This window comes from Chionomys nivalis, chromosome 23 (assembly GCF_950005125.1).
Source record: "Chionomys nivalis chromosome 23, mChiNiv1.1, whole genome shotgun sequence".
NCBI classification, from domain to species: domain Eukaryota; kingdom Metazoa; phylum Chordata; class Mammalia; order Rodentia; family Cricetidae; genus Chionomys; species Chionomys nivalis.
Window position 1 is genome coordinate 43,421,652 of NC_080108.1, and position 14,550 is coordinate 43,436,201.

The following is a 14,550-nucleotide window of genomic DNA, read 5'->3' on the forward strand; positions in this document are numbered from 1 at the left end:
GTTCCCACGCCTTCCCCTCTGTGTCAGCACAGACAGCCAAAGGTGTCTCTGCCACTTGCATTTTATTTTGCTTGATCCAAGCTGAGATGAGAGAAACCCACATGGGACTGGAGTAAGGAGGAAATACCCGAGAGCGTGGGCTACAACTGACTTGTGGTCCTGTCTATATAGTTTTAATTTTTTTCTTTTTTTAAAGCAATCTTTTTATTTTACATATCAATCCCAGTTCCCCTCCCCCTTGCTTCCCCTACCTTTTCCTCATCCCACCCTCATTCCACACCTCAGAGAGGGGTAAGGCCTCCCCTTGGGAGTCAACAAAGTCTGTCAAATCACTTGAGGCAGGATGGATGCCCTTGCCCCTTATATCTAGGCTGAGCAAGGAATGGGCTTCCATAGGGAATGGGCTCCAAAAAGCCAGTGGTCCCACTGCCAGAGGCCCACAAAGTGCCCAAGGGTGGCTTTTATTTTTGTGGTATTAGGTGGTTAGTCCTCCTCAGGATACCACCTTCCAAGTGAGAAACGGGGAGGGGTAGTCCAACTTTACCATCTTCTTCCTTTTAAACAGAGCTTGTGACAAGCCCACACGTCCGCACGTAGCACAAGCTAGCTTTGAACGCTATACAGTTCGTGATGACCTTGAAGTCCTGAGCTCCCCGCTCCCCTCTCCACATCACCACACCGTTTCTACCCCGCAAGTACTAGGTGAGCACTCCACCAGAGGAGCTACGCCCATAGCAGCTTCGTTACTGAGACTGGTTCTCGCCCTGTAGCCCAGGCTGGCCTCAGTCTCCAGACCTATCTCCTGAGTATGGGAATTACAAGTGTCAATTACTACACTTAGCTTCCTTCCTTCCTTCCTTCCTTCCTTCCTTCCTTCCTTCCTTCCTTCCTTCCTTCCTTTCGTTCTCTCTTTCCTTCCTTTCTTTCTTTTTGCTTTAAAAAAATTCAGTGCTGGGGGGCGGGCGGAAGGGAGACGGGGATAAGGCGGGCAAGGTGGCTCAGCTAGTACAGGGTCTGCCTCCAAGCCTGACAACCAGAGTTCAACCCCTAGGACCCGCAGGGTAGAAGGAGAGAAATCAAATCCGGCAAGTTGTTCTCTGACAGAACAGGCCAAGACATACATGTACCTCCCCATCCCCCCCACCTGCACACATTAAAAAGAAAATAAAACGTTAACAAAAATGTTTAAATTCAGTACGGGGAGGGGCATTAAACTCAGGAACTTGCACATTGCAGCAAGCTCCCCATCGCTTGGAACATAGAGGAGAGGCTGGTGCTCTGTGACCTTGTCTGACTCCACACTTCAGATAAACTGGGTGCAGCCCGAAATGAGCTTATCAACCTCCTACTACATTGCTGGGCAAGCCCAGATATTGCTCATGGTCCACAAATGACCTGGAAACCACGCCCTCAGTTCCTCATGGGGGATGCTAGGCTCGGCTCATGGCTCTACCACTGAGCCATGACTCCAAAGCCTTACTTGCTCCCCTCTACATGTAAACCGGCCAGAGACTGGCCTTAGTAGCCTTGGCTTCCATCTTCTTGCTTAGATCTAGATCCCAGGGCTTCCTTGATGCTTCCAGGTTACTTGCTAACATAAACAATAGCTGGGCTTGGCCAGGAGTGGGGGATTGGCTGAGCTATCTCAGCTTTATCCATTTTATCTAGTGTGGAGTCAGACCGGGTTGTTCCATCTGTGTCTTGGGTTCCCTGCTCACCCTTGACTCTGATCTTGAGTCACGAGGTCCCCAAACAAGACCACCACAGAGCCGGCATCCGATGCAAACACACAGGGGTTTGTTCATTGATTACAAGCTCGAGCCCGGACCATCACCCAGCACGCTGAGGCAGCAAGAGGAGGAAAATGGGCGGGAGCCTCTGGGGTGGGATTTTAAAGGGTGATATAACCGTTGGCGCTTCAGGGTGGGGTATGCAACCTTTAAATTCATTGGCTAAGGTCTAGGGAAACTTCCAAACAGCAGCTATCAATAGTCGCAAGGACATCTAGGGCCGGCAGATGTCATTTACCAAAGTTTCTTATTGGCTGGCCCACCTGGGTCGCCCTGACTGGGGACAGGGTGACGATGACATGGGGACACACACCCTGTAGTTTGTAGTCTTTCTTGGAATTGTTTGTGACTTTTCCTGGAACTGAGTTCATCCCCTACTTAGGCCCTGTCTAAAATGGAATTCTTTCTCAAAATGAAGTGTGTTCTGCCCCTTCACGTCCAAGCTCCACCACTTGCAAGAAGCAGTTTGGAGATGGGACCTGTGTCTTTGGGAGGTGGAGAATTTGCCAGGAGCTTCTCATGCTCGGTTTATGCCTTAGTTACAGCAAATATCTCATGAACCCACTATCTTTGTGTGAATACAAGTTTGTATGTGTGTGTGAAGGGCAGAGGCTAATGCCAGGTGTCACTTTTTAGGAACTTTCCACCTCATTTTCTGAAGCAGGGTCTCCCTGACTAGGCTAGGTCAACTGGCCAGCCAACTCTAGGGATTCACCTGTCCCCATGTTCTCTCTCTGATGAAATTTGAACAAAATGCACTCTCTTTCCATCAGAGGATGAAATAAAGCAAAATCCTTTAAAAATAGAATAAAAACGCTGTTTGGCAGAAATTCAAATTTCCCCAGGGTCAGCACTTCTTGAAATCAAAACACAAGCTCAGGGTTGCGCCCTTTTTCCAAATGTCGTGCTTTGTTGGTCGGCTGCGCTGTGCTGTCCCGGAAACTCAGAGCAAGGCACAGCACCCCTTTACTTCAGGAATAAGAACCCAATTGAAAGCCAGGCAATGGTGGCACACATCTTTTATCCCAGCAGAGACAGGCAGAGTTTAAGGCCAACCTGGTCTACAGAGTGAGTTCCAGGACAACCAGGGCTACATAGAGAAACCCTGTCTTAAAAAACCAAACTAAATCAAACCAAACAAAATAAAACAAAGAACATAACTGAGGCCGGCATGGTGATACAAGTTTTTAATCCCAGCACTTGGGAGGTAGAAACAGGTGAATCTCTAGGAATTCAAGGACAGCCTTGAGAGACCCTGACTTAAAAAGCCAACATAACAAAACCTATGGGACCCCCACTGTGCATGCATAGTTTAGCATGGCTATGTAGCCTACTTGAAAAAAAAATCTGGAGGCCACCAAGATGGCTCAGCGGACAGGAGCACATATTCCTCTCACTGAGCATCCGAGTTTAGGTCCTCACACCCACACAGGAGGCTCTCAACAGCCTGTAGGCAGAGCTCCAAGGGATCTGGAGCTCTCTTGTCCTCTGTGAGCGTGTGTGCACACACTCTCAGACAGATACACATAAGTGAAAGATAAGTGTGAAGAAACCTAAGGCCTGGTGAGATGTATCCGTGGGTGGGGACTGTCTTCACTAAGCCTGAAGACTTGGGTTTGATCCCAGACCCACATGGTGGGAAAAGAAAGCAAGCTCTCAAAAGCTGTTCTTTGAACTCCACACTTAAGACACCCCCCCTCCCGAAAAAGTGGGGCTGGAGCGATAGCTCAGAGGCTAAGGTAAATGGTTGCCCTTCCAGGAGACCTGGGTCTTCTTCCCAGTACCAAGAAGACATCTAAACTGTAATTCCAGTCTCAAGGGATCTGATGCCTTTTCTGGCCTCTAGGGGGCACTGCATACAGGTAGGGTATAGTCACACATGCTGGCAAAACACCTACACACATAAACTAGAAATAAGCACCTGTCTGAACTACAGATTCATTCACAGCATCCCACTTGTCCCAGACATCTGCACACCATGAGTAGTGAGTTGCTTCTGCTGTAGCCTCAAGGATGAGGGAGGCTGGCTTCTTGCTGTCCACCATTGAGAGAGAACATTTATGTTACTGTGCTTTCCATGACAAAATACCAGAGATAAATGCCTTAGATGGAGGAAGTGTTTATTTTAGATTTGGACTTCAGAGGTTTCAAGTCCTTTGCCTTCGGGTCTGCAGTGAACTCATTCATCAAGGCAGGAACAGGAGGAGGAAGAGGCTGCTCAAACCACGCTGACCAGGAAGTAGAGAGGAAAGGTTAAGGTCCTGACATCATCCTTCTCCAAGGGTTCATCCACAGTGACCTAACTTCCTTCCACTGGGATCTATCTCTCAAAAGTCTTGCAGCTCCCAAGATCACTGCCAGCCTGGGCCAGCCCTGACACAGGAGCCTTTTAGGAGTCACTCAATAGCCAAACCATAGTAGTACCAGACGGCGCATCACTAGCTTGGGAGAGACCAAGAGTCAGTACTTGATGTGCGGCTTTGGTTAAATGAACATTGTTTTTAGAGTAGTTAAAAAATCCCAAGTTGAACACTGTGCATTGGGGACTAAGCCACATACTCAAGAAATTGGGGTAGAGTTGTAATTGGGGGACTGCTATGCTCCTGTTACACAGCAAGTTTCAACTATTGGTTAGTTAGTAGCATTAACTTGATAAGATCTCGAGTCACCTAGGAGATAAACCTCTGGTACTGTCTGCAAGGGGTTAGTTGAGGTAGGAAGGCCCACCCTGGACATAGGCAGCACCAGCCCATAAGCTGGTTCATGGTCTGGCTAAAGAGGAGGAAGTCACTGAAATACAATGCTCATCCTGCTTCCTGACTGAGTGCAGTGTGACCAACCACCTCAAGCTCTTGGTTTGCTTTCCCACCATGACAGGCTGTACCCTGGACCCATGAGCCAGAATGAATCCTTTCCTTAAGCTGCTTTCGTCAGGTGCTCGGCCACAGGCATAGAAAAGTAAGGTAGTTATTATTCGTGAAGAAAATATAAAGTCACCAAAGGACCCCTGCAGATCCATTGTCGTGGAGAAGCTGGTGTGAATTTGACTGAGAATGGTTACCACAGGTTCATATATTTGAGTGCTTGGTCCTCAATTGGTAGAGATGTTTGGGAAGGATTAGGAGGTACAGTGTTGTTGGGAAAGGTGTGTCTCTGTGGTGGGCTCTGAGGTTTTAAATGCCTGGGACACCCCCAGTTAGCTTTCTCTTTGTCTTGTGATTGTGTCTCAAGATGTGAGCTCTTCGTTACTGCTCCAGCACCGTGCTCCACCCCATAGCGGTCATGGACTCTGACCCTTTGAGCAGTAAGCCCCATATAAACTCCCTTTTCTTTAAGTTGCCTTGGTCTTGGTGTCTTAGCATGCAATAGAAAAGTATCTAAGACAGCACTTGCCCACAGCAGCATGACACAGGTGGAGACGTACCAAGGAGGTTCTTCCCATGGCTTTTATTTCTGGGTCTAAATCTGGGTTATAGTTGCAGAAAAGGCTCAACTCTGGGTTTGTGTATTGATTTACTGAGGATGATGGGTTTCAACCCAACCCATGTCATTCCAGGAAGTGTCCCTGGGGTCTGGCTATAGAAACAGAGCCAGTCCACCATTTGGGACAAGGATCTTGATGTCAGGAGACAAAGCGTGGCCTGTCCGCAGCATCCTCAATGGCCGTGTTCGTCACTGTAGTGGGACGATGCTGGCTCATGAGTTGGATTTGATGGTGTCCTCAATCCACTTAACGAACTCACATAGGTTGGTGTAGACACCTGGCCTGTTCCGCTGGGCACAGGGGAAATCACCCCAGGACACAAGGCCCTGTAGCTGGCCATTGCAGACCACAGGTCCCCCGGAATCACCCTGTTGGGGAAGAATGGAGGCACACAGAAGGGGGCAGGGATGTGATTAGGTAGAATGAGAAGGAACCGGACACCCAGCATCATGCATTGATGCAGAAGGGTCGGGACACAGGAAGCAGGTACGAAAAGGGGGAGAGAACGGACAGGATTCAAGGCAGATAAAACAGAGAGGCAGAGAGAGAGAGAGAGAGAGAGAAGAGAGAGAGAGAGAGAGAGAGAGAGAGAGAGAGAGAGAGAGAGAGAGAGAGAGAGATTGTTAGCATTTCACTTTGTGTTCAGCTTGTAGAAACCCCACCAGTCAGGCTCTAGTCAACACCCTAACCTCATCCCAGCTCTATCTCTGCTAGCTTCCTCATCTGCTTCTCCTCACAAGATTCTAGACTGTCTCCTCTCCTCTCATCTCCCCATTATCTATCTATCTATCTATCTATCTATCTATCTATCTATCTATCTATCTATCCATATCTATCTATCTATCCATCCATATCTATCTATCTATCTATCTATCTATCTATCTATCTATCTATCTATCTATCTATCTATCCATCCCTATCTGTCTATCTATCATCTATCTATCTATCCATCCATATCTATCTATCCATCTATCTATCTATCTATCTATCTATCTATCTATCTATCTATCTATCTATCATCTATCCATATCTATCTATCTATCCATCCATATCTATCTATCTATCTATCTATCTATCTATCTATCTATCTATCTATCATCTATCTATCTATCCCTATCTATCTATCGATCGATTGATTGATCGATCTAGCTAGCTAGCTATGTATCTATCTATCATCTCCTATCTTTGCTTCCCTCCCTTCCCTTTCTCCTTTCTTTCTTCCCTTCTCCCTTCATTTCTGCTTTTTCTGTCTTTACTCTCCCCTGCCTTTGTTGTCTTTCTCCTCCTCCTGTTTATTTCTGCTGTTTGTTTTGAGACAGGGTCAGGCTGGACTGGAACTTGTGATCCTCCTGCCTCAACCTTCTGAATACCTGGGATGATAGTCCTATGCTAACAGGCCTAGATGCTGTCTCAGTGGTTTTCTCTGAAAGCCCACTAGTCATTTTCTTTGAGTCTGGAAACCAAGGCTCACAAGAGTTGCTGCCTGAGCTATAGACATGAGAGGAAGCCGCCCATAATCAGCCACCACAGTGATTTTATTAGCGCTGCCGGTCTTGCAGCTGTTTGTTGCTGGTGTGTGTGTGTGTGTGTGTGTGTGTGTGTGTGTGAGTGAGTGAGTGTACATGTGGAGATCGGAAGACAGCCTCAGTGGTCTGGAGCTTACTGATCCAGCTAGGCCGGCTGGCCAGCAAGCCTCAGAGATCCACCAGTTGCTACCCCAGCTTCCCCCCATAACTGTACCCAAGAAATATTGATTCCTTTCCAGTCTTTAAGTCAGACCAGCTGCTCCCTTGCTGCCTTTGCAGAGGACTTCTCTGGGCCCTTAGCCTGTGTGAGTCTGGCTCCAGGAGTTTTATGCTCTGCCTATAACATCCAGACTAAGGAAGTCCTCCCGACAACCACCAGAAAGACTGGACTTGTGTTGTCTTCTCTAGTGACTCCATAGAGCTTCCTGAAACAGCACTATTTATAAAGTGTCTCAACCAAAGGAGTTTCTATTTTTTTTTATTTATTATATACAGTGTTCAGCCTCCAGAAGAGGGCACCGGATCTCATTACAGATGGTTGTGAGCCACCATGTGGTTGCTGGGATTTGAACTCAGGACCTCTGGAAGAACAGTCAGTGCTCTTAACCTCTGAGCCATTTTTCCAGTCCCCCAAAGGAGTTTCTAAAAGTTGTTACTGTCTGTTTCAAAAAGATTTTTTCTCATGTAAAATTAGTGGTTCTCGCCGGGCATTGGTGGTGCATGCCTTTAATCCCAGCATTCGGGAGGCAGAGGCAGGCGGATCTCTGTGAGTTCGAGGCCAACCTGGTCTACAAGAGCTAGTTCCAGGACAGGCACCAAAACCACAGAGAAACCCTATCTCGAAAAAAAAAAAAATTAGTGGTTCTCAACCTTCCTAATGCTGAACCCTTTAATACAGTTCCTCATGTTGTGATGACCCCAACCATAAAATTATTTTTGTTGCTACTTCAGAACTGCAGTTTTGGTACAGTTTTGAATTGCAAAAAGCTGATATGCAAGATGGTCTTAGGTGAGTCCTATGAAAGGGTCCTTTGACCCCAGAGGGTCATGACCCACAGGTGGAGAACCACTGTGTTAAATTGCGTGTACATGCGTGAATTTGTATGTGGGGATATGTATGTGAGTGCAGGTACCTGAGAAGAAGGTGTCAGATTTCCTGGAGCTGGAGTTACAGATATGGGTCCTGGGAACAGAACTTGGGACCTCTGGAAGAGCAGCGAGTGCTCTTAATGGCTGAGCCACCTCTCTAGTCCTGACCATAGGATTCTGTGTTTTCTTTCTGCTTCTTCAGCACTTCCTAGACACTCTTCTTAAAACACTTAAAGCAAGGTTTCTTTTTTCTTTCTCATGACATTTTATTAGCATTTATTAGAAGACTATCATCTAGTGAATTCTGTTTTACCCATAACAGGCTTGGAGACAGAATTATGACAGCCATTACGCAAAGGGGACCTCCTGAGATGTAGTACCTTTGTGCAGGGCACAACCTATCTGACCACAAGGAACAACCTTGATGGCTCCTTCCGGATCTGAACTGTGATGGAGTAGTTGAGTACATCTAGCAAACTGAGATGGATTTTCAGGGTAAAAGGCATTGTGTGTTAGATATATGTGTGATTGGTATATTGATAATTGTTATATATTAACTAAATTCTGAAAAATGTCACTTGGGAACATAGAGAGATGACATATTAATTAGGAATAACATACTATTAATGTTAGTCCCACCTCCTTAGTTATTTATTTATGGTTTTGTGAGGCAGGAAATAGAATTCAAGCCTTGTAGCGTGCTATACAAGGACTCTACCACTGACCACACCCGCAGCCTTCACTGGGGGGTTCTCAGCAGCGACTCTATTACTGACCACACCCGCAGCCCTCACTGGGGGGTTCTCGGCAGCGACTCTACTACTGAGACACACCCGTAGCTCCCCTAGCTTCACTTTTACCTTTTGTTTTGAGATGGGGTCTCTCTACGTTGCTCAGGCCAACCTTGGACTTACGCTGTAGCCTAGGCTGGCTCTTGGCTTTCATTCTTCCTGATCCAGCCTCTCACATATCTGAGATAACAAGTCAAGTCCCACTTCTTTCCATTTTAAAATTTTTTTACTATATGAAAACCGAAAACTGAATGTGGAGGTTCAATATGTGTGTCCATCAGAGAAGAGTACTCGGGAGGGTGAACTCTATGAAAATAAGGGTCCTGGTAGTTAATAAAGTCCAGGCGATCTGTGTGCACTTGCTGGGCTGATGAGGTGGCTCAGTGGTAACGGTAACTCGAGCCCAATGGCCCGAGTCCAATCCTGAGAACCCACATGGTGGAGGAAGAGAACTGACCTCTGTGTGTTGTCCCCAAACCACCATGCACACACCGCGATACAAGTGTATACACACAAATAAAATACATAAATGGCAGTCATGCTTCTGGATAGATGGAGCTGCACCCAGTGCTTACCTGGCAGGAGTCCCTGCCCTCTTCATCACCAGCGCAGAACATGGTCTTGTCTATCTGTCCTGGGTAGGAGTCCTTGCACCTCTCCTCACTCAGCACGGTGACGTTCAGGCACTGGAGGACTTTGGGGAAATTATCTGTGGAACAAGAGCATCGTGACGGCCAGAGGGTGAGAGGAGGGCACAGCTGGGCAGGCTTGTGCAAGCCCACTGTCCACGCCCTGGTGAGACTCTGACAGGAAGACGCAGAGTTCCAGGGTAGCTGGAAGAGCAGGAATCAGGAAGGAGCAGTGTACTCACTGTGACTGCTGCTCGTTGTCCCCCAGCCAGACACCGTGCATCTGGTCCCCGCAGCGGGACAGCTAGAGGCAATTTTGATGGGCGTCACTGAGCGAGAACCACGGATTTTTCTGTTCATTTTGATGAGCATGAGGTCATTGGAGTGGCCAGGGTGAGAGTAACCAGGGTGGGGGATGGATTTGATTCCCTGGAACATCTGCTGACCGGACTCATAGACAGGTGACATGGAGTGGTGGCCCAGACGGATTCTGAAGACTCTGAGGAATGTGGCGACGATCATTGCCAGCCCAGAACTTTGACCACCTGTCCAAGGCAGTCCCCATCCCTACTCTAACCCATCCTCAACCCCAATGTTATCCATTTTCACCCAACTTCATTCCATCCCCAACCTCAGAACCTCCCGTCCTCATCCACAACCTAACCCTGTCCTCAACCCAACTCTATTCCAGTCTTAATCCCAACTCTACCCACTCTGAACCCAGTTCCACACCTTCAACACCCCTAACTGTACTCTATCCGTCTCTACCCTGTGTGCACCCATCCCCACCACAGCTCTGGTCTAGCTGTACGCTGTGTGTACCTCCATCCCCACCACAGCTCTGGTCTAGCTGTACCCTATGTGTACCTCCATCCCCACCACAGCTCTGGTCTAGCTGTACCCTATGTGTACCTCCATCCCCACTACAGCTCTGGTCTATCTGCACCCTATGTGCACCCCCAACCCCACCACATCTCTGGTCTAGCTGTACCCTATGTGTACCTCCATCCCCACCACAGCTCTGGTCTATCTGTACCCTGTGTGTACCCCCATCCCCACCACATCTCTGGTCTAGCTGTACGCTGTGTGTACCTCCATCCCCACCACAGCTCTGGTACCCCCATCCCCACCACAGCTCTGGTCTATCTGTACCCTGTGTGCATCCCCATCCCCACCACAGCTCTGCTCTATCTGCACCCTATGTGCACCCCCATCCCCACCACATCTCTGGTCTAGCTGTACCCTGTGTGTACCCCCATCCCCACCACAGCTCTGGTCTATGTGCAGCCTGTGTGCACCCCCATCCCCACCACAGCTCCGGTCTATCTGCATTCTATCTTCCACATTAAATGCCTCCTGAGTATGTACTCTCTGGCAACTGTCAGCATGAGCATTCTCCACCCCGTCTATGCCTTGGGTCGTCTATGTCTCGCCTATAATCAAATCATCCTCTACACTCAATGTAACCATCTCATCAGGGCCTGGAAACACAGGCTGATAGTCTTAGATCTTAGGAGATGAAGGCAGGAGGATCAGAGTTCAAGGTCATTTTTGGCTACACAGCTAGTCTGGCCTACACAAGACCTTTTCTCAAAAACAGCAAAATAACGATAAAACAATAAATCAACCCCAAAGTATTTAGCCATTCCTCACTCCATAAACAAACCCAACCACACCATCTGTTTTATATCTGGTCCTGGCCCCAATTCTGTCAACACTTTCTCTCTACCCAACACACTTCCCACTATCCTTCATTCTAGATCCTATCCTAAATCCGTCTTACCCTGAACCATCAATGTATGTGTGCCCAGCCCCAACAGCACTCTTCCCAAGCTAGAACCATGCACATGCATCTCTCAAACTCCACTCAACTATCCCATCGCCCACCCAGCCAGGTTCAATCCCAGTCTCCAATCTAAGCCCTATACCCAGCCCCTTCCCAACCTCATCTTTGTCTTCATGGGTCCCAGTCTCACCTCTGGTCCACATGTCTATGTCTCTATATCATCTTTACACCTCTGCCTCTCTCCTTTTACCTCTATTGCAAACTTTATCTATCTCTACCCCTTCTAGCGTTTAATTCCACCTATCCTTACCTCCCATGCCCAGATCCCAGATCAACCCTCTTACCAGCGCTAACCTCATTCTCATGCTGTTGTGCCCATCTATCCTCCCATCCTTTCATCCTCCCATCCACCTTCCAAACGCCCATCCATCCACAAATCCTTTCCTTCCACCCATCTTCCTTCTTCCGTCTTTCATCTATGAACTTACCCAGGCTTCCTCCCTCCCTCCCTCCCTCCCTCCCTCCCTCCCTCCCTCCCTCCCTCCCTCCCTCCCTCCCTCCCTCCCTCCCTCCTTCCGCTCCTTCCCAGTCCCCTCCTCAGATATCTCTCCTCTCCTGCTCCTCCCCTATCCCCAGCTTCCTCCCATCCCCTTTTCTCCAGCTGTACTCACGGCTTTCTGCAGTGCGCTGCTGTGAGGAGCCATTGTGGGTTGATCAGCACCGCCCCACAGTACAACTTGTTGGGTCCCAGCAGTAGCGCGCCCTGCCACGGCTGCTTGTCCTTCTCACAGTCTGACCCGTTCACAATGCGATTGCTGCTATCCGACCTGGAGTCCTCCTCTGACTCGGACTCCCTGCTGAGGTCTCGGTTAGTCCCAGAGGGCCGGTTGCCGGAGGGGTTGTCACAAGCGGAAACGTCACCCGCTAGAACAGGCTCTAGGAAGAGTGGATGGAGAATGGGCTAGGGGCGGGGCTCTGATGCCGGGGTACTTTTTCAGAGTCAGGAACTGGAACCAATCGAACTGTCCGACCTCAGGCTCTTAGATAAGAAATTGGAACCAATTTCAACTTGGAGGTGAGGCCAGGGGTTATAGGACTGGGCGAGGGCTGAAGGACTGGGTCCTAGAATGTAGATAACAGAGTTGCAGGGGTGAGGCTAGGACGGAAGGGTACGGTCAGAGCTTTCGAAGTAGGACCAAGACGGTAGAGGTGGGGCCAGGTCAGTCAGGTGTGGCCCGATCTGTAGGGGCGGGGTCAGAGTCGTGTGGGCAGGGTCAAGGCTGCAGGGAAGGAGCTTGTAGAACTAGAGGAAAGGCAACTCAAGTCAGGGAGTTGGGGTTTAGGACAGATTCCTAGTTCTATTGGGCTCCAAGGACTTTGGACATTTCCTGACATTGCTTGGAGCTCGGTTGATGCTACCTGGGGAGGAGGAGGAGGAGGAGGCTCTTAAGCACAAGAGCCCTTAAGGACAGAGTTGGCTTGAGGCTTGGTACCTAGTTTCCAGAAGTGGAGTCAAGCCAAGCCCAGTGTCACAAGCCTGTCACCCACCTATTCAGGAGGCTGAGGCACCAGGATGGCAAGTTTAAGACCTGGGAGGCTGAGGACTTGGAATTTAGAAAGAGGCGAGGCCAAGGTTCCTTGGTGTGATCAGTCCCACAAAGAGCCCTGACTTTGGAAGGTGGAGCTGAGCTCTGGAGCTACCTACAGCAAGGTTGAGCCTAGCCGAGGCTCTGGGGACTCGGGTGAGGACAGTGGGTGGAGTCAGAGCTCTTGGATGGAGCTTGGGGAGGGGGACAGGAAAAGGGGACTGGAGTAATACAGCAAGGGCCATTTTTGAATTCCCGCAAAGACAGGTTTGCATCCTGTCGCTACCTCCCATCCCCCATAGGGTAGACGTTGGTCATGTTCCTGCTAGTGACCCAGAGAAGGGAGGCCTCAGTGTTCTATACGCCCACAGGCACATTCCAAGGAACACACTTATTGTGCCCCAATGCACCTGCCCCCCCCCCCCCCCGGTGTCAGGTGGTCTCTCAGGAGCTCATACACTTGACCAGCCTCTGAGTGACAGGCAGGCACGTGTGGATGGGAACACAGCACACACTTCTGCAAATGGGCACACTGACATGTCATACTTAAAGGACATTTATATTCTCTTTCCAGCTTAGCACAGTGCAAGAGAATCATTCCAGTAGCTGCCTACCTTCTCCACTCACTTCTCACTCAGTTCCTTGAAGCAGGGTCAGGAACCCTAGATACAGCTGCATGAGCACACATCCAGCTGTGCTCACAGCCTCACAAACACACAGCCCTCCAAGTGTAAAGATCACAAGTACTGTCACAGACACACCCTCACATGTTAAAGGGATTGTCTGCAAACACTAGGGTCATGTGTTTCTACAGTGATGAGCGGAGCTGCACCGTATTCCAGACATAGAGACTGGGGTGCAAAAGAGACAGCCCGGGCCAGATGCACAGTAGCATTTGCACCAATCTGGAGTGTGCACCCACACAGTTGCAGCACCAAACTGGTCACAAAGCCTCCGAGGGTTAGCACTGTCTGCCACACACAGCCACTTGATGGGGAAGAGACCACACACGAGCCACTCACACTTGCTCACACCTGTAACCCAAAACTTGGGAGGCTGAAGCAGGAAGACTGACAGGGCTTTGGATTTCCAGGACAGTATAGGCTAGAGAGCATGTTCTAGACTAGTCTGGGCTACAAAGTGATATTACGCCTCAAAAACTAAAAATAAGGGGTCTGGAAGAAGGCTCAGCAGTTAAGAACACTGGTTCCTCTTGCAGGAGACCTGGGTACGATGATGGCTCACAACCACCTGCATCTCTAGTTCCAGGAGAGCTGACGCCCATTCTGGACTCCTTGGGCACCAGGCATGCTTAATGCAAAATTCATACTAATACAATAAAATAAGTAAAAACCAAAACAAAACCAAAGCAAAAACACATGATGGCATACAGCTGCAATCCTAGCCCTTAGGAGTCAGGTATGAGAGGACTGGCCATAAGTTCAAGGTCAGCCTGGTTTAGATAGTGAGTTCTAGACCAGTCTGAGCCACAAGGTGAGACTCTGCCTCAAAAATAAATAAATAATAAAAATAGAAGCCCTTGCCTTCTCCCCAGTCCACACACAGCTATGGGGCCCATATCCAATTGTGTAACCACACAGGCACGATCACACATTCACCTGGTTCACAGAGGCAGTCCCTCACACACACTTAGGGACTCTAGTTACCTGAGACCCCCAGAACCAGGATTGCAATCAGGGTAGCCACTGTCCACTTCCAAGGATGCACTACCCTCGCCATGACCGCTGCACCTGGTAAGAAATTGGAGAGGCCTAGGTGATTCTGGAGAGACTTATTCTTGAGAGAGTTCTGATCCACTTTCCTGGCCTTCTCTGCTCAGTTTCCCTGGAAGACGTTGATCACAGGGGC

The 14,550-nt window shown here is 49.0% G+C and overlaps 1 protein-coding gene across 1 annotated transcript; it reads right to left on the minus strand.

The window, feature by feature from the left end:
• Positions 1-5,249: 5,249 nt before the first annotated feature.
• Positions 5,250-14,421, minus strand: Klk5 (kallikrein related peptidase 5). The gene is made up of 7 exons (XM_057756018.1): positions 14,349-14,421; positions 12,489-12,514; positions 12,269-12,398; positions 11,767-12,031; positions 9,552-9,808; positions 9,256-9,389; positions 5,250-5,642 (listed from the first exon to the last, which is right to left on the minus strand). Exons 1-7 carry the CDS (start codon positions 14,419-14,421, stop codon positions 5,487-5,489), a joined length of 1,041 nt encoding a protein of 346 aa, XP_057612001.1. The 3' UTR covers positions 5,250-5,486.
• Positions 14,422-14,550: the final 129 nt, after the last annotated feature.